The sequence below is a fragment of the Trachypithecus francoisi genome, unplaced genomic scaffold (assembly GCF_009764315.1).
Source record: "Trachypithecus francoisi isolate TF-2019V2 unplaced genomic scaffold, Tfra_2.0 Lachesis_group1, whole genome shotgun sequence".
NCBI lineage: Eukaryota > Metazoa > Chordata > Mammalia > Primates > Cercopithecidae > Trachypithecus > Trachypithecus francoisi.
In genome coordinates, this window is record NW_022681454.1 from 89,156,127 (window position 1) to 89,177,704 (window position 21,578).

Below are 21,578 nucleotides of genomic sequence, written 5' to 3' on the forward strand. Positions count from 1 at the left end.
TCAACATACATTTGGAAGTAATTGATCCTGTCCTCATGGATGACTTCAAAGGGTTCAAAACTACAAAGACCAGTGTAGGAAGTAACTGCAGATGTGGTGGAAACACCAAGAGAACTAGGATTAGAAATGGACCCTCAATATGTAACTGAATTGCTGTAATCCCATAACAGAACTTGAACAGATGAGGAGTTGCTTCTTATAGATGATCACAGAAAGAGTCTTTTTGAGATAGATTCTACTCTTCGTGAATATGCTGTGAACATTGTTGAAATTACAACAAAGAATTTTGAATATTACCTAAACTTAGTGGATAAAGCTAGGGCAGGTTTTGAGAGGACTGATACGAAGTTTGAAAGGAAGTTCAGGCCGGGCGCGGTGGCTCAAGCCTGTAATCCCAGCACTTTGGGAGGCCGAGACGGGCGGATCACGAGGTCAGGAGATCGAGACCATCCTGGCTAATACGGTGAAACCCCGTCTCTACTAAAAAATACAAAAAAAAAAACTAGCCGGGCGACGGGGCGGGCGCCTGTAGTCCCAGCTACTCGGGAGGCTGAGACAGGAGAATGGCGTGAACCCGGGAGGCGGAGCTTGCAGTGAGCTGAGAGCCGGCCACTGCACTCCAGCCTGGGCGGCAGAGCAAGACTCCGTCTCAAAAAAAAAAAAAAAAAAAAAAAAAAAAAAAGAAAGGAAGTTCAACTCTGGGTAAAATGCTATCAAATGGAATTGCATGCTACAGAGAAATCTTTTGTGAAAGAGAGTGACTAGATGCAGCAAACTTCATTGTCATCCTATTTTAATAAATTGCCACAGCCATTCCACCCCTCAGCAACCACCACCTTGATCAGTCAGCAGTCATAAATATGGAGGTAAGACCTCTCATTAGCAAAAAAGATTAGGATTCATTGAAGGCTCAGGTGATTGTTAGCATTTTTTAGCAATAAAGTATTTCTAAATTAAGGCATGTACTTTGTGTTTTAGACATAATGCTATTGCACGCTTAATAGACTACAGTATAGTATACACAAACTTTTATATGTGCTAAGAAAGCAAAAAAATTATGTGACTTCCTTTATTGAAATATTTGCTTTATTGCAGTGGCATGGAACCTAACCCATGACATCTCTGTGGTATACCTGTATACCAAATTATTAATTTCAATGATTCTATGAAATTTTTTTAACAAAGTAGTTTTTGGTTAAATTTTCCAGTATGTTACACTCTTCTAACAAACTGTTGAAGAATAAGAGAAAAAATGTTTTAGACTGGGTGTGGTGGCTCACACCTGTAATCCTAGCACTTTGAAAGGCCGAGGCAGGAGGATCACTTGATGTTGGGAGTTCAAGATCAGCCTGGCCAACATAGTGAAACTCCTTCTCTACCAAAAATATAAAAAATTAGTTGGGTGTGGTGGCACACGCCTCTAATCCCAGATACTTGGGAGACTAAGTCAGGAGAATTGCTTGAACTTGGGAGGCGGAGGGTGCAGTGAGCCAAGATCAGGCCACTGCACTCCAACCTGGGCCATAGGGTGCGGTTCCATCACAAAAAAAAAGAAAGAGAGAGAGAAAAAAAATGTTTTAGATTAAATAGAAGTAAAAGAGCTTATGGGAATTACTCTGAGGTGAAATTAGCTTATATCCTCTAAGTATTCATGACTTTTAGAGTTTGGCTTAAGAAGCTTACTGAGGATGTTGCCAAGAGGCTGTCTCTGAAGGGAGTGGAAATGTTAGGACTCACACTCTGGAGCCAGAGTCTGGGTTTAAAGTTCTGTTTTGCTGTTTGTATCCTGTTCAGTCTCTACACCTAGGAAAATATGAATATCAGAATTGATTATTAAAATATCGCTAAAGGTGACATAATTTAAAACATAATTATTACACATAAAGGAAATAATTTATTCTTTTCAAACATATGTTTCATATGTATGAAACAATACATATAAAACAACATAATACTATTATTTGGTGAAGGTATGTCTTAGGAATGGAACTTGATTTTTTGGGGGGGAATTATTTACTTTTTCTGTTATCCTTTCTAAATGGGCAGTTATCTCTGAAGAGGAAAGAGCAAAATGGAGCTTTTATTCTCTCGCCTCTTCTTTGGTTGTGTTAAGAAGAGGGCTGAGTTTTTATTCTCATCTCTGTTTCAAAGACAATTGAATGTTGATACCAATCTGTGTTTCTGCTGCTTGTGTAAAAGAAAAACCATCCTATGCCACCAGAAACCACTGTTATCTGGTTTTAAATGTCAAGTACACTTCAGCATAGAAAGAAAGAAACTGAGATAACAGTCAAAGAAAAATATATTGGAGCACAAAGATAGAGTCCAACCAACCATCTTAGTGTCTATGTCTTTGAGAAAGGAGTTAGGAAAAGATTCATCAACAGAAACCTAAAACATTTTGCAGCTTCTAACTTATCTAACCTTATGATTTATAGCCATGTAACATTTTTATACATATGATTGTAGTATTTGTCTATGTTGGTGCTGTACTGATGAATAATGGAAAGTAATTCAGCTATTTTAAACTGAATCATTTAAATTAGTTCAGTGATGACATTCTGTCTTCATGTTATCCCTTCCAAGGTCTAGCCTGAGATTTTCTTACTAACTTCAAGGATTTTTTGTTTGTTCCTTGCAACAGATGTTCATACTTTGACAGTTCTATTATATATAATTATGTATAAACTATATTATATGCTTTTCATTTACACAGATAACCTTGCCAGTTATTATACTGAGGCCCAGTAATTTCTCTATTTCAAAGAAAGGATGGACATGCTATTTCAAAGGGAAAGAGTATAGATACCCTTTGTCTTTCTTGTCCATTTACAGTTAACTTTCTCATTATTTACAAAATAGCTACACTTTTATTAGTTCTAACTATACTTTTGTTTGTACAAAATAACTACATTTTTGTTAGTTTTACATGTTGTTGACAGTGTGATTTTTCTATCTTATTTATTATAATAATATTTAGCATTGAGTTTCAAAATACAATACCAAAAAAGGTACTTTTGTAGTTTTATAATATGCTCTCCAAACATCTTCCTAGGAAACTATTTTTGATAATATTTTACAAATATAGTTTCTTAGGACATTAATACATTGCAAGTCTCAATAAATTTGTGTTGAAAGAATGAATTAGTGAATGAGTGTTCAAATGAATTTAAGAAATACTGAATTCAACACAGCAGGATTCTTAATCAGGATTTTTCAAGTTGTTACTCTGCTAATTTTATACAACGAGCTCTGAATAATTTAAAAATATTTTTAAAATGTATTTGATGATTAATGTGTTGTTAAAATTTTTTTATTATTTAGTTTCCAAAGCCACACCTGTTATTTTTATCACATGAGAACTATCTATTATAGGATTTGGTTTGTGGGGCTAGTTATGTTCTATTTACTATATCCTGTGGCTGCAGATTGAAGTAGCCATCATCAATAGCCTAGACTATAGTTTTGTAATTCAAACTAAAACATATCTCTAGACTTGCTAGACTGATTTATAGTTTATTGTGTATTATTAATATTATAATTGAGCAACTCAATTGGTAACGCAAGGGCTTTATAGCACCTTATTGCCTAGAGCCTAATTAAATGCTTTTTATTTAGTAGGAAAGCCCTTCAAAATAAGTAGGAAGTGACACAATGTTTTCTATATTAAATTAAAAAACTATTGTCAAACAATTGAACCTCCACTATAACTTTGTTTTACAAAAATGTTCTCCCTGAAATAAGATTCTCATTTCTCAGGAGGGGCTGGATTTAAATTCAGAGGTCATGAACATTTCTCTAGGATTCCTCCTTGTGAAACTGCTGGATATCTATATTCACATGCTATCCTTGTTTTTTTTATTATTATCATTATAAGTATGATTTTGTCATTTTCATTGTTTTATTCTACTAATTGATAATATCTTCATTGACCCAGAATATCTTTACTAACTTGAATAGCTTTGCCTTTGGTGAGACTCCAAAGATAAGTCTAAAAAGTGTTCCCTGGGAAACTGTAATGTGTAAATCCTGTTACTTAAGATTAATACAGCAGAATTCTTAGCATATGTGTTTAATGTATATGAAATTGCCATATATTGTATTCTCTCAACTAATACTTATTGAGAAACTGCTGGGAGCTAGGCATTTGGAAATACAAATATACCAAAAGAGAATCTTTCACTTTCAAAGAGTCTGCAGTTATGTGAAGGATGTAGATTGTAATGTGGTCAGTACAATATGTAATGTGGTCAGTACAGAGGTATACACAGGGTGTTACCAGAGCAATGAGAAGAGGCAACCAGTGCAGCCACAGGTAGTAAGGTTTGGAGAGGACTTCCTAGTGGGGATGGGGGTGCATTAGTTCAATCTTTTTTTTTTTTTTTTTTTTTTTTTTTAAGACAGAGTCTCTCTCTGTCGCCCAGGCTAGAGTGCAGTGGCACAATCTCCATTCACTGCAAGCTCCGCTTCCCATGTTCAAGCCATTCTCCTGCCTCAGCCTCCTGTATAGCTGGGACTACAGGCGCCCGCCACCGCGCCCGGCTAATTTTTTTATTTTTTTAGTAGAGACGGGGTTTCACCGTGTTAGCCAGGATGGTCTCGATCGCCTGACCTCGTGATCAGCCCGTCTCGGCCTCCCAAAGTGCTGGGATTACAGGCGTGAACCACTGCGCCCAGCCCATTAGTTCAATCTTAAAGGATGTGTACAAATTAGCCACCTAGATTGTGCACTATATCATAAACTCACATATATACTAGGAAAAGCTATGACCAGCAAACATGAGAAGATTAGTCTAATCTATTCTTCTATGACAATGTATGTTTTGTTTCTTTTGCTAAAGATAAATGCATTGCAGAGCAAAACAAGGTTATGACACAGTGGGATGGAGGTGGGGCTCTGGAATTCATATATTTGAAAGTAATCTAGATGATTTGTGTGTGTGTGTGTGTGTGTGTGTGTGTGGGTGTGAGTGGGTATGTCAAGACATTTTGGAATCCTTGACTTGGCATAGTATGGAAAATCTTTTTTCTAGTTGAAATTGAATACAAACTATCACAAGTCCTTTTGTTTCTTTGAGAATGGAATGTATGAAATTTGATTGAGAAGATTAATGTAGGTTTTATTAATCTTTCTCAAATTGATAAAGTTCTGTCACCCTAAAGATTTACTCAAAGTCGTAATTTCAAAGTCATAAGCGCCAAGTCTTTTACCTTTGAAAAGTATTGGAAACTTTAGTTTCCTAGCCACTATGTATTATGCCAATACTTTTAGGCATTACCTTTATGCCAAATTACAAGACAATAATTTTCCTTTTAGAAACATTATTTTCGCCGGGCGCGGTGGCTCAAGCCTGTAATCCCAGCACTTTGGGAGGCCGAGGCGGGCGGATCACGAGGTCAGAAGATCGAGACCATCCTGGCTAACATGGTGAAACCCCGTCTCTACTAAAAAATACAAAAAACTAGCCGGGCGAGGTGGCGGGCGCCTGTAGTCCCAGCTACTCGGGAGGCTGAGGCAGGAGAATGGCGTGAACCCGGGAGGCGGAGCTTGCAGTGAGCTGAGATCCGGCCACTGCACTCCAGCCCGGGCGACAGAGTGAGACTCCGTCTCAAAAAAAAAAAAAAAAAAAAAGAAACATTATTTTCTAGACTATAATTTCTTGGCTAACACTTATAGCTCTTAGATTGCCACTTGTTGAATATTATAACAAATTATCAGAAGCAAATATACATACAGTAATATTTTTAATAATGTTTTTCGTAAATCACATCTAAACTCCCATTTTGTGCATTCTTTAAATGGCTACAACAATTTTACATACTAGCTCTTAAAACAATAACATTATGTTCTAACTATTTTATGTGATAATGAAATAGGTTGGATTTTATTTTAGTAGTTTGGTCCTGTAAGATTAATCACATTTCTTACATAATATGCATGTGAAGTAAGCAAGGCACTGGTATTTTCGTGGCTCATTATTCTGATATTGAAGGGAAGAAGGTAGGTGACAATTGACATTTAAAATAAATTTATTTTCACAATATAATTTCTATCTCTATAAATGATAATTCTCATCTTATTGATTCTGTTACACTGCAAGTATAAAACTTTTATTGTTGATAAGAAGTTCATAATAGATAAATCACTTTAGACCTGGAGTTTGTGACTTAAAAAATAAAAGGCTGTATTTCAAAAAGCAAAAATAAAATGAATAATTAATTATCTTATGTATTTCTTCCACTAAATATATTTCAAATGAATTATAATATATAAGTTAAAAAGCCAAAAATAACATGTAACTGTAAGATCTACATTATAGGTAACTATAAAATAAAATTACTCATTGTCTATATGTATAAAATGCTGTTTTCAACCAAATATTAAATAGAATATTTAATATAGTAAAAGTTATATTTAGAGGTTTTTCATCTTTATAAATGTATTTGATAGTAAATGTACTAAAAACTACAATGGAACTGAACTTCTAGCAAATTTTGAAAGCTCTTCAGTATCATTGTGAAATAATTATTCCTCAGATGAGACTTTGTTAAACTCATTACTCTTCTTCAGTAATTTAAAATTTCCCAAATAGAATTACTCTTCCATATAGTGGTGAATGAGGGGGTGGGAAAATTTTCCTGATCCCCGCAGGAGAAAAATGTGCAGTTTGGAAAATGTGGAAAATGTAAGTGTTCCAACACAGCAGATGATTTATGTTGTTTATATGATGAATTGCATGAAAGGCTAAAGAGAAATAATATTAAATTTAAAAAATTTGTTTGATACCTCTTAGACATAGGAAGACCCACCAGCCTGTGATATTTTGTAAGTTAAGAACAACTTCTACAAATATTAAGGGGCAGTAAATAAGACTTTGAGTTATTTCCATCTGTATGAAATGTCTTTGATGATTTTGTGCTCTCAACTTTCTGTCAGTTTTAGTGCTCTAGGAAAGAAACCCAAATGTATTATTACTTCAATCATAGCATAATTACAGGCATACAATACCTACAATTAAATAATTAATTAGAAAGTGAAAAAATATGTCTGTGTGCATAAACAAATTTGGTGTGTATCTTTATGTTTATGGAATTTTTAAACAATAATTTGTTCAACCTGATTGTACTTTCATCTCTACATTCATTAATTCTGATTCTTTTCATAAGTGAAATGATCTTTAACCTGGATCTCAAATCACATGTGAATGTGAAACTAGAAAATGGGAGAGAAAAATACTTATGACATTAATGGCATGGAGAAAAGGTACTGAACATACACAATCACGTCAACCTTCTCTTTTTAAGACTAAGCAAGAACTTGCAGAGTCTGTATGATCAGTTTTACACTCATAGGTTGCTTTCTCTAAAATTTTGGACACAGCAAAAATAAGCACCAAAATAGGTGTAAAAATAAAAGTAATAAAATTTTGGACAAGGAAACTAATTTTAGTGAATAGTGGGAGTCCTTACTATTTAATCTAATTCCCTAAGACTGTAACTTAGTAATATTTCACTCTTCTAGCTTCAGTGAAAATAGAATAGATAAATATAAGTATATTTAAAAATTTCACCCTATTAAGAGATGATACAATATGGTAAAAGAACACTGGACTAGAAGTCAGGAAACCAGAATTTCGCAGTCTCTGTGTGAGTTAGAAAATTAATTTAGGCTTGAGCTTTCCTATATATTAAATGGAGATATTTTACATGATGGACTATTATGCTTTTTCTCTACTAAATTTGATTATTCTATTTGTATGACCATTACATAGAATTCTGCAAGGTTTTATGGATACATTAATGAACAAGAAATATAAGTGCTGTCCCTATTACTTCCTTGAATTGTCCTAGTCTCAAATATAGAAATAAATAGTTACACAGTTAATTATGATATTTCACCCTTACTTCTAGATTTAATGTCTTTCTTACTGGAATATATCCTTTAGCCATTATACCAGTTAGAATGCCTTCACCTTCAAGTAAAAGACAAACCTAACACAAAGATTATTAAACAGTAAAAACAAAAAAACCCAAAATCTTGTCTAACAAGAAATCTAGAGGTAGGGAATCCCCAACTTGGTTAGTTACAAGAAACAATGACCTCTCCTTTCCTCTCCCCTCCCCTCCCCTCCCCTCCTCTTTTCTAAACGGAGTCTCACTCAGTCTGTCTCCCAGGCTGGAGTGCAGTGGCGTGATTTGGGCTCACTGCAACCTCCACCTCCCGGGTTCAAGCCATTCTCCTGCCTCAGCCTCCTGAGTATCTGAGATTACGGTCATGCATCAACACTGCTGGCTAATTTTGTATTTTTATTTTTAGTAGAGAGGGGGTTTCACCATGTTGGCCAGGCTGGTCTTGAATGTCTGACCTCAAGTGATCCGCCCACCTCGGTCTCCCAAAGTGCTGAGATTACAGGTGTGAGCCACCCTGCCCAGCCACCAGTTTTGTTTTTTTACAGCTGACTCTCCTCTCTTTTGTGGGATACGCCAACCATTCCAGGCAATATATCAAGACAAAACAATATCCAAAGGAAAATAGCTATAATTATTCTGGGTTTTTTGTTTTTTTTTTTCTTTTTGCCAGGGAGGAAATATTTTCCTGAAGCCCTCCTACCCCAGTCTTTCTCTTATTTCTCTGAGTCATAGGAGAACCAGCATTTAAACAAATTAAGAAGTTTTGTTTTTGAAAGAAGCAGGAAGGAGATATAAAATGAAGAGCGGGCAGGCAGCCAACAATGTCTGCCCATAATAATTTTTTTCCTTTCAGAAATGTTATCAATTGGTTCTCGAGTTTCTGGTTTTTTGTTTTTGTTTTTCATTTTTATAATGTTCTTTTCTCTGCTGAGACTTGCCATTTTTTTATGTTATTACCATGTTTAATAGACCTTGAAGATATTTATAATGCTGATTCAAATTCTTGTCAGCTAATTCCAATCTATGGGTCATCTCATTGTTAGTGTCTCTCTGTAAATTGTTTTTCTGCTTCTTTGCATGTCTGCTTATGTGAATATTTGCCACACACGAATGGATGACATGTTTATCAGAGTCTGTATTTTATTGTCTTCCTTTACAGAAAGAACAGAGTTATTCTAGCAGGCAGTTAATTTACTAGTAGATCAAGTGAATTTTTGAGCCTTTTTAAACTTTGAAACTCTTATGTCTATCAGCACTATGAGTCCCCTTTATCTGTGACAGATCATCCTTTATCTGCATAGGCATAAAAAATTGCTGCAGCCTCTGTTTTTAGAAACTTCATGCAAGTTCAATACCCTGACACTACCACAGTGGCAATTTGTGTAATTATTTCTGGTTTGCTTGCTTTCATATGGCACCTGGAAGTTCATCTGGCTTTTCCTTTTGTACTGTAACATGTTATAAAATAAACATAGTTATAAGTTATTTAGCATTTATTCGTATTTGGAACATGAGGTGGAGTATAGATCAGCTCAGTCCAATGTGTTCTTAGAGGTCCCTTCAAATTAGTTTTTTTAAATGCATCTGTGATAAGCATTAAAAATGAAGACCTACCATATAAAAGAGGTACCTGTGTATTTTTTAAGAGTGGGGTACTAGCTGCAGAGGTTTCTCTGGCGACCTGATGTTTTTTAAGGGAAGATCTGAAGGTGGGTAAAGGATATTTTTTTATGAAGATAGAACAACATATGCAAAGGCCCTGAGGCAGGATGGAACTTGGCACATTTCAGGGCCTGAATGAAGGCCAATTTGTTTGGAACTCAAAGAGCAAAGAGGCGGCTGTTAAGAGATGAGGTTTTGTGAGAGACAGTTTCTAGACCATGAAACAACCTTGTTGGCTATGTTAAGATATTTGAATTCTATCTTGCTTTTCCTCATATCACAGGTACTGGTGAAATAACTTGTTACATGTAAATGTTTATCTAAATGTAGTGTTAAGTTCTTTTTTTTTTTTTTTTTTTTTTTTGAGACGGAGTCTCGCTCTGCCGCCCGGGCTGGAGTGCAGTGGCCGGATCTCAGCTCACTGCAAGCTCCGCCTCCCGGGTTCACGCCATTCTCCTGCCTCAGCCTCCTGAGTAGCTGGGACTACAGGCGCCCGCCACCACGCCCAGCTAGTTTTTTGTACTTTTTTAGTAGAGACGGGGTTTCACCGTGTTAGCCAGGATGGTCTCGATCTCCTGACCTCGTGATCCGCCTGTCTTTGGATCCCTCCCAAAGTGCTGGGATTACAGGCTTGAGCCACCACGCCCGGCCGTTAAGTTCTTATAACCACTACACTTACTATAGAGGGAAATGCTGATTTCATCTCTTCTAGAAATATGATGAAACATCCAGCTACAGAACAATTTGAGATACAAGTCTTTTCCTAAAATGACACTCTCAAACAATATATTTGGAAAGGAAGTATGATAAGTTATTCATAATCAACGGCCTTTCTGTAGGTAGGTCCTTAAAGAGATAGTTTCTGCTAGGTTCTGGGAATGCCAGTTCATTAATATAGATTTATGTCATTGTGCTGGTCTTAGAATTATTCAGGCTAGGATTAAACTCACCATAAATAACCTGAACCTTTTTAAAATGAGGTTGCAACAACAGTAAGTTTCCTAAGTTAAGGTTTTTAAAAATTATTTTCTGCAGCTTTACTTAATGAAGCTTTGGAAGGCAGTTGTGTGCATATGCTTATGTATTATGCTTGGTAAACAGGGGTTACTTACTTTTCTGTTCTTTGGAAATTTGGTTCAGAAATCACAATTACATTATAAAGTGTAAGTCACTGAGATGCTTTTTGGCTATAGACATTCCCTATAATGAAAGATGTCATTGCACTAAATAAAGAAAGATTCCTATGACAGATAATGGGATCAGTGCTATGTAACTGACATGATCTTGTATTTTGATAGTCATTTCGGCCATTGTATTAAGAAATTTTCAAATGATTTGAAGAGCACTGGTGGGAAAGAGGAAATTCTAACTACCCAATGATACTACTTAGTTATAGCTAAGTGAGAAAAAAAATCATAAAAATATTCTTTCTCTCTCAGGTAAGGAAAATCTTTCAGTTCCCCTGTAGTGTGTCAAGATATATGTTTTCCCATTAAACCTGTCTGCCATACCGAAAAGAATTACAGAACAACTTTTGAACTAGTTTGGTAAGAAATTCCTTTCACACAAAGGATCCCAGGGAGAAAAGTGTAAAGTCAGTTCACCATCGTAGTTTAACTTAAATGTGTTAAGTATCAGTTGAAAGACTCAAATCCTCTACTCATTCAAGAATCCACTTAATGTAAAATTTATGAGATTTGCTATTAATCTCATCCAAAACCTATGTTATTTTGGTACTTATGGGCTTTGAAAAGTCTGTATGTCTCAAACTTTAAAACTTTAAATGTTACTAAATCTTAAATTATAAAAACTTGGTTAGCACTCATAAGCAATGAGGCATGTGTAAATATTGCTAACAATTTTACTGAAGATTCATGAAGTTGACCCAGAGAGGATGAACTGTATATAAATGTGTTCAGTGGAGATTACATTGTCTTTGTTTTTTGTTTGGAGTAGTTATGGTGATTAATGAACCACTGTATCCAGCTTCAGTATCATACTTTTTTTTTTTTTTTTTTTGCCAAGTTACAGGACTATCTTTGGTGATATAAAGCACATTTGTTCAGTTTCTTGAAACTATAATAATTCAGAGTTGGCAGAGTTATATATCCCCAAGTGCATGAATTGTATTATCCAGTGAACCCTACTAAATTCAAGAAGAGAAGAGCACCTGAATCTTGTTCTCCCCTCACCAGCCTTATTATATATTTTCTGTACTAAAGGAAAATATGGCTTTGTATTAGAGATTTTTCTTCATTTTCTTGTCAACCACAAGGATAATTTTAGGTGAATTTACCCAGAAACACTTGGGTATTTTTCTGCCCAATAATGTCTATTGATCAAAACATTAATATTCAATATATTGAACAACTGTAAACTGTTTGGGTGAGGGAGAAGGGACAAGATGGAGGACGGTAAACAAGAAGGCACGGCCCCTGTTGCTTCCAGGTTCTTCATCACCAACTTACCCCCGCGCGGGAAAATGCAGGCTCCGCCGGACGTCAATCCGAAGAGATCGAAACTTACCCGGCCATGCCTATGGAGATGCCCCTATCACGCCCTTATCCCGCCCACTGCCCTCCCCCTTCCAGTACCAATACATAAAAGTCCGCTGCCGGCAGGAGCCTGCGTGACTTCTTCGGCCCGCATTCGCGGACCGGAGAACCTCACCCGAGAGCGCAGGGGCAACTTCCCTGGCCCCCACACCTGAGGACCAGAGAACCTTGCCTGAGAGTGTGTGCATATTTGCAATAAAGGGCTGCCGCTTTCTTATGTACTTTGGCCTCATGTTTAATTACTTAGCTCTCCTAAATTAAGTTACATTAAATTAAGACAGGTACATTAAATTAAATTAAGACATAAACCATAAGTACCAACCAATCAGAAAGACAATGGCAATCAACATAAAACAGGATGACTGTGCCGGCCTTTTCAGCTGAGTGGCAACTCCATTTAACAGATATTTCACTGATGATTTCAACCTAATTAAGAATGGTTTTGATTACCATAGCCTTGTAGCAGATCTATTTCTTCATGTAGAGATAACATGTTTTGAGATAAATTGGTTTGTTTCTCATATGTGAAAGAATATTAGTTTTTTTTTTTTTTTGGTATGAACTACTAAAAAATTAATAATTATGGTGAACTTCTTAAAGTCAGTGATAGAATTCTATTAATCTCTGCAACTTCAGCCATCACTGCTCTTCTGGACACAATGTGGATGTTTTCAATAATTTTGGAAAAAGTGCCATCATCTTTTTCCTTTTGGGATTAAAAATATATTCAAATTATTGAAGTATGAAAAAATGACTAATTTTATCTTCAAAATGCATTTCTGTACATGGTTCATCTTAGCTATTTGAAAATGGCAAAGATATTTAAATTTGTAAATATTAAATTATAATCTCCAGAGCCTCAGTAAATTTCCTGAAATACAATGTTAGAACTTCACACTAACATGATTCCTGAAAGTTGTGTCAGTCCGCATGGATGTTTAGATCCATGACTGACCAAATAATTTTAAAGAGCCAGCAAGCTAACTAACAGGAATTATAGAAATATAATTTAAATTATATTGTAATTGTGGCAGGAAATTTAGAGCCATGGACAGGAGCCCTGTAATTCGTAACAATTCACAATACAGAAACATTTTTCTGTATGAGAGTTGTATGTGTAGATGATTACAACAAATTGTGTTTTATTTATTCACCCATAGTTGTATTTATCTATTCAATTTCAATTATACAACTATTTACTGAGTCAGCCTAATATATGCCAAATACCAGGCAAGTTCACAACTTAAAAATGATGCATCTTCAAAAATTCTATTATAACTAAAGTACTACTCTAATTTAATATATACCTACTGTGACTTCTAATGTTTATACTTGATTTTATTCTTATTGATCTTAGAGAAAATAGCCCTAGAAAGCATTAACACTAAATAGAAGCCTATAAGAATGACTGTATAGTTCGTTGCAAGTTGGAGATAATATAATTAAATTGGATCAATTGTATCAGATAAAATACACACTTTAAAGTGAAAATGTTAATGATTCTTAGTATAACTGTAAGTATACTATTTTGTTCAATTGCCTGGTTGTTTTCCACACAAAATGCAGCACTGTAGTGGTTTAGAGCTAAGTGTGCATTACCAGCATTCAAACCTCAGCAATGTCCCTTGTTAGCTGTGTAACCATCAGCAAGGTACTTAACCTCTCTTGACTCAAATCACCCCACTGGGAAATGGAGATTATAATAGTATCTAAAAGAATTGTTTTGAGAATTAAATGATTTAACACCTATTAGGTCATTACATGACTGCCTGAAGTTCAATAAGAACTATATAAATATTGGCTATTATTATATGCATGCACATTATGTAGTTAGTAGGGGGAAAAGTCCTAGGTTAGTTCATTTTACATCCATTTCTTACTAACTCTTTAACAACAAGAAAAGTTACTTATCTGTACTTTATATCTACCTCTTGAAGTTGTTCAAGGTTTGAATGAATTAACACACATGGAATGGTTAGCACAGTACTTGGACAGTAGCCAACCCTCAAAAAATGTTAGCCATAATTTTTTATTCATTATTTCATTGTAAATATACAATGGAGGTAGTAATTATTATCTTATCCCTTCAAAGGACAATTGAACCACTGAACATACCTGTGAAGATAAGTAAACAATTGAATATTATTCAAAAATGTGTTTACTAATTATCTAGTAATTTACAAATTCAGTGGTCCTGTTTGTGAATAATCAGACATGAATAAAATTAATTAAAAATATATTTTCTTATCTGTATTATAGCCTGACCTTGGTGGCAAGTGCCAGAGCATCTGTTTGTTTTTTTCTCTATTTACATTGCTAAAGTATCTTTAGCAACGTAAAAATTATATGATATAAAAATGTATAAGAAAATAGCATAATTCAGAAATGTGTATGTATGTGTGTGTGTGTGTGTGTGTGTATATATATATATATATATATGGTATTGAAATTAAGTACAAGCCCTAAAAAGTATGTTACAATATTAATTATCATTATTGGATAGGTCTCTTGTTTTAAAAATGGAAAGAATTTTTTAATGGAAAGATTATATCCTAAAACTGTAATTTTCATCGAATCTTATCACTAAATATACATTTGACCCATTTCATAATTTCTACTGGAATGTCTGAAAATTTTTAAAAACTAATATCGTGAGACTGGGAGCGGTGGTTCATGTCTGTAATCCCAGCAGTTTGGGAGGCCAAGGCAGGCAGATCACGAGGTGAGGAGATCAAGACCATCCTGGCTAACAAGGTGAAACCCCGTCTCTACTCAAATACAAAAAATTAGCCGGGCATGGTGGCGGGCGCCTGTAGTCCCAGCTACTCGGGAGGCTGAGGCAGGAGAATGGCGTGAACACGGGAGGCGGAGCTTGCAGTGAGCCGAGATCGTGCCACTGCACTCCAGCCTGGGCGGCAGAGCGAGATTCCGTCTCAAAATAATAATAATATAATAATAATAATAATAATAATGTAATGAAATGAGGACACAAGAAATTCTAGGATACTAGAAACATTGATAAACAACTTGGGAAATACTGCTGTAAGCATGCTGCACTGTAATGTTTGTTCTTTTTTTTTTTTCTTGTTAGAAATCTTTCCCTGAAATTAACAAAGGATGTTGACCAAGAAACCAGGTGTTCCCACATCAGCCGAATGCCCAACAGTCCATCTGCGGATTGGACCCTACAAGGTGTGGAAGAAAACGGAGGCATCGATTCTTTGCCATTCAGACTGATGTTACAGGACTGCACAGCAGTCAAGACATTATTATTAAAGATGAAGAGAGTTCTTCAAGAGGTAATGGTTTGCTCTAAGATTAATGTCCTTCAGTGCTGGTAGACAATGAAGTCTGCAGACGTGGTGAGACCCTGCTCTGTCAGTGATTAACTGCATGACATTGTACAGGGGTCAGGTTTCCTCTTGGACCTCAGCTAGTCTCATATGTCAAATGAATGTTTTGAAGTTCTGGTTTATAAGGTACTCTTTAGCCTTAAAATTATAAGAGCTTACAAAATACTTAAAAAATAATAAATTGGGCCGGGCGCGGTGGCTCAAGCCTGTAATCCCAGCACTTTGGGAGGCCGAGACGGGCGGATCACGAAGTCAGGAGATCGAGATCATCCTGGCTAATACCGTGAAACCCCGTCTCTACTAAAAAATACAGAAAACTAGCCGGGCGTGGTGGTGGGCGCCTGTAGTCCCAGCTACTCGGGAGGCTGAGGCAGGAGAATGGCGTGAACCTGGGAGGCGGAGCTTGCAGTGAGCTGAGATCCGGCCACTGCACACCAGCCCGGGCGGCAGAGCGAGACTCCGTCTCAAAAAAAATAAATAAATAAAATAATAATAATAATAATAATAATAATAATAAATTGATCCCAAGCATCCTTCTATTTGTCAGTTAAGGAGAAATGGGTGTCAGCTATAAAGTTATGGTTACATGCTATTATAAAGCTATTGAGAGATCTATTAAATGTATTTCACATCAATGATACTGGGACTTTGTTTTTATAATACCATAAAAGTAGTTTACTTAGTCATTTTTGTTCCAATAATAATCAGAATTCAGTAAAGCTGAATTACACTAAAATTCAATCTGAAGGTTGGAATGATTTTGCCTGAGGAATGCAGCTACCCTCCACACATTCTGGGCCTAGTTAGTGAAACAGTGAGCTAGTCAGGAAAATGCATAATGGGATTATTTTACGCTTGTGCCCAGAAATCAGCCATTCTTTAGGATTCAAGTTTGCTTTGATTTGATTTTTATAATTACAACATTTGTTTTATTTGAAGGATTTCTATAAAAAGTATACACATGATTATTATTACTTCATAGACATGTGAAGTGAGAGTTAATAATTTTAAATTATTTTCCTCAAGTAAGTGTAATTTCAGGGCAACAGCCTGAAATTTGTGTCTTTGTATTACATCCCATTATCTTTAAGTAGATTTACCTTTATTGATTGGATATATTAATAAAAAATTGAGAAAAATATTATTATTTAGAATTGATAGTCTCTATGTTATAATGATTGCTACCATTTGCTTTTTGAACACTTTCATAATAATGCTAGCAGTTACCACTGGAGGCTAGAATTGAATCAGGAAGAAAGAAGGCAATATAAGATAAATGAATGCCATAGACTATTGGGGCTTCTAGTGTGTTCTCATCAGCTGTTATAAACTGTATTAGTCTGTTCTTACACTGCTAATAAAGACATACCTGAGGCTAGGTAGTTTATAAAGGAAAGACATTTAGTTGACTTATAGTTCCTCATGGCTGGGGAGGCCTCACAATCACAGTGGAAGGCAATGAAGGAACAAAGTCACATCTTACATGGCGGCAGGCAACAGAGCTTGTGCAGGGAAACTCTTATTTATAAAACCGTCAGATCTCATGAGACTTATTCACTACCATGAGAACTGTATTTGGAGAACCATCCCCACGATTCAATTAGCTCCACCTGCCCCCCGCCCCTTGACACATGAGGATGATTATGATTAAAGCTGAGACTCGGGTGGGGACACAGTCAAACCATATCATAAACAAAAACTGGAAGATATCTTCTCTGTGTCCCATACAGGTTGTATCACTAAGACAACCTTTGTTTCTGGATTTTCTGGATCCTATAACGTGTTGTGCTGGAGCGGTATGCTTATACCTGATTACTCATAGAATTTCAGAAATTATGTGAGCTGGTGCTTAAGCGAAGGCATCAAATAAATTATATGAACTTATAATTAAATCAATTACTTTTTAAAAGGGTAATCAGTATTCAAAACATATTTTCTGTTTATTTTACTATTATCTACACTTGTGAGATGATTTACATCTTTTAGAATCACATGGTGGAAGTGCTATATAATTCCTACTGTACAGATTTCCAACATGTAGATTCATTTATGTCATTTTGGTAGCTTGAAATCAGCCATGTGGGAGTATTTATGCCTCAGAAATTGGCAAACACTGCAAATTAAGGCCTTTTATTTTTGGCAAGCCTGTTGTTAAATATTTACTAGCACATTACTATGTGTATAACTATATGATTTCTACACTGACAACATAAATATTTGCCTGCAAATGAATAGATAAATTTGAATTTCTTCAACCTTTGGCTTAACATGCAACCTGATCCTCTTCGAACAAGGCAAACTTAGTAACAGCTGTTACAATAAAATATACTAATCTCAACTATTCAGCTTTTTACTTCTCTGTTTGGTCTGAATTTTAATAACAAATCAATTCAAGCAAAAGTGAAGTAGAAAGAACTGACAGAAGGTGCAAGAGGCTTTCTTAGAGTACTTAATTTTATAATTTTAAAATATTTAGTGATATTCACTATAAAGTCAATATTCAACATATATTGAGATGGTTTTTATACTGCCACCTGTTTGTATTTATTAAGGAGTATTCAAAGAAACTGAAGAGAATCGGTTTTTAAAGCTGATGTAGAGTGAACAATACTTAATATATGTTTGTGCAGCCCATTCAGTGAGCAGAGGGTCTTTATTATCAACAGGGAAAAGCAATACTATTGTATGATTAGCATAGACAACAGTTCTACTAAGAAGATATTCATAATAGATGTCTCTAAAGAAAATTGTTTTTTGAAACGTTCCCTAAGCCAGGAAGTTTTAAACTGCAATTCCCATTGTATTACTAAATTTGAGTTGAATATCAATATGCATTTAGATTAACAATATCTTTTTAATGTAAAAAAATTCATTCCTATTTTTGAACTGATTTTTTGTGATGTACAATAGTTCAATCTTTGTTCACAGATTATTTTTTAATGGCAGGAGGTCCCTGTTATCTGATTTCAAGGTAAAATAACTACTTAATTTTTATATGTCATGTTAGAATATTCTTTTATTTAAGATATTCGTTACATGAGTATTGCTTTTGTATATTTTTTCCCATTGATCTATTTGAAACCCATCACTTAGTAGAAATGCAGTGCATTCATGATATTTTTACACTTTTGCTAATAAAGGTACACCTTTCTTGTGAGCAAATCAAGTTATCCTTTATTATTTTTGAGGGAATATCTTCTACAAATAGCATTTGAAAGTATCCAGAGATAGTAATAGTGGGAACACAGAATATTTTTGGCCTAACCTGTTTTAAGATTGCTGTAGGGTTGTGATTAATGACTAGTGGCTAGAAGGATGCCTAGACAGATTTTTAATAGATGACTTCCCTAAAGTTTCTAGAACAGATTCAGGGTTGTGGAGTAATAAAAATAATTCCTTGGAAAGTTCTACACAACAGGCTAAATAAATATACAGGTTGAGCATACCTAATCTGAAAATCCAAAATCCAAAATACTACAAAACTTAAAACTTTTTGAGCACTGATGTGACACCACCAGTGGAAAATTCCACATATAAGTACTTTAAACAACTTGTTTTATACATGAAATTATTTAAAAAATTGTATAAAATTATCTTTGAGCTATGTCTATAAAGTATATATGAAACACAAAGGACTTTCATGTTTAGACTTGGGTCTCATTCCCAAGACATCTCATAAGTTATATGCAAATATTCTAAAGTCTGAAAAATTTCAAAAGACACTTTTGGTCCCAAGCCTTTTGGATAAGGGGTACTTGACCTGTACTCTATTTTTCAAGTACTCTTATCTGTATAGTCCATATTAATCATGTCATTTTAATGAATATAAGCATTAATGGTGAGATCTACTTATAATATTTTAAAGCTACCTATAAAATTTACTTCTTGCAAACATTTTTTGTGAGCTATCACATGTTTAAAATTATTTTGCAATTTTTATTACTGGCTTAACGACCTTAGATGCTATTAAAATGTTAAATCCCATTAGCTCATTCCAGATTTTTTTAAAGTTATTTTGTCATTAACTAGCATTTCATTACTTATTATTCTACCTACTTTGGGTTTAATAAAAATTTTCATCAAGTAATTCATTTGGCGCTTAGTAATTCTTCCATTTTATGCCATCAAAATAACAATATAAATCATATTAATCTAATCCAGGTTTGGGGATTATATGGGATATGCTATTTTATAATATATAATATATACTTTCAATAAAATATAATTTTGAAAGTGAATAAAACTGTGAAAGTGAATCTAACAGCATGTTTGTATCTGAATCATCTTGGGTAGGAACCAGAGATGGAGATGAATAATGGCTAGGCATTGCTGTAAATATTCTGCTTCAGTGAAACCTGTCTTTGGCCCAAGCACGTGAATGGCGAGGACTTACTAAGTGTCTCTTCCAAGTATACTGGAAAAGCACTGGGTTAGCATATTGTGTTTTAGATTGTTTGTATTAAACATCCTGAAACCTTCCTCTACTTAGGAGATTCTTGCTCCTAAATACTTTTCAGATCTACTTATATCTATCTCATCTTCCAACTGCTCCTACATCAATGATGGTCCATTTTACTGAAGTTACTTCATCACTGGTCTTCTTACTTCTAGTCTTCCCACGTATCAAATCAGTTTACTCATTGCTGTCAGGCTAAAATGAATATGTAATCAAGTCAGTCTTCTGTAATTTTTTGAATGTTTCCTAATTGCTCTTACAAGTTCTTCTACAGGTTGTATAACAGTCTATATTTCCTCTATCATTGGAGCACTTATGTGTCTTCATTATAATTGCTAATCTTCCTTTTCCCAGTGATACTCTAAGATGCATGAAAATGATATTGTGAATTTGCATCTTCTTGTATCTTCTCAACCTGGAGGGTATTTGCTGCTTAATAAGTGTTTATTAATAAATCAATGAAAGGAACTAGATTTCATTATGTTTACAGGCTACCATTAAAATAACTGTTGACAGAAAACAAATGATAAACTTGGGTGCTTGATGGAATGAGGATCAAAATAAGTATGCAGCAAATTTCTCCTCATTAAACGAGTGTGCAATATGTTTATTCTCCAAATATGAAATAAAGACACATCACGAAAATTACTAGATTTAATTTAATCAAGACTCATTTGTTTGCCCAAGTCTATCAATGGTAGATATAATTTCCTGAAGATTTTTCAGATCTTTCTATGCAGTAGATGGCTATAGTGTTCATTAACTGTATTTTTAAAATTATCTGCTACATCTTCCAGATTAGAAGAAAGGCCTAGTGGTTTAGAGACTGTTTATTTCTGTATGTACTCACTCTTTTTACACAGAGATAATTTTGTTTTCACTAAACATCATGGCAATTTCAGAGGAAAAGGACAACTATAAATCATTATAAAACTACAAATTAGTAAATCTAATAAACATAAAATTGTTGGTAGAAAGCCATTATTACTTCTTATTGTTTGGCTAAGCTTACCATTTTCCTAATGATGTTCTGTTGACATCCTAGATTTTAATTTTTAGGTGAGCTAAGAATGAATAATCTGAATGCAATATCACACTCCAAATTGTGTCATCCTTTTTTAACGATCTTTCTTTTTAATTAAAATGCCCATTCACATTCCCAGCAACTCCAAACTTCAACTTCCTTATTTTTAGAAAAATGACTGATGGCCGGGCGCGGTGGCTCAAGCCTGTAATCCCAGCACTTTGGGAGGCCGAGACGGGCGGATCACGAGGTCAGGAGATCGAGACCATCCTGGCTAACACGGTGAAACCCCGTCTCTACTAAAAAATACAAAAAACTAGCCGGGCGACGTGGCGGGCGCCTGTAGTCCCAGCTACTCCGGAGGCTGAGGCAGGAGAATGGCGTAAACCCAGGAGGCGGAGCTTGCAGTGAGCTGAGATCTGGCCACTGCACTCCAGCCTGGGCGGCAGAGCGAGACTCCGTCTCAAAAAAAAAAAAAAAAAAAGGAAAAATGACTGATGTTGGGCCCTTAGAAATTCTATTGTTGTCACTTTATTCTCTAGTATTAGTGGTAAAAGACATGACTATAGCAAGGGAGGAGAACTGTATCATTTTTTTCTTTTTTATTCTAAATTTTT

The 21,578-nt window shown here is 35.1% G+C and overlaps 1 protein-coding gene across 2 annotated transcripts in view; it reads left to right on the top strand.

The window, feature by feature from the left end:
• The window catches only part of CCSER1 (coiled-coil serine rich protein 1), an 870,293-nt gene that overhangs the window by 484,871 nt on the left and 363,844 nt on the right, over positions 1–21,578 (top strand). For both annotated transcript variants that reach the window (XM_033214831.1, XM_033214832.1), the window contains exon 6: positions 15,220–15,427. In XM_033214831.1, the coding sequence (XP_033070722.1) occupies positions 15,220–15,427 (208 nt within the window). The remainder of the gene's footprint in view (positions 1–15,219; positions 15,428–21,578) is intronic.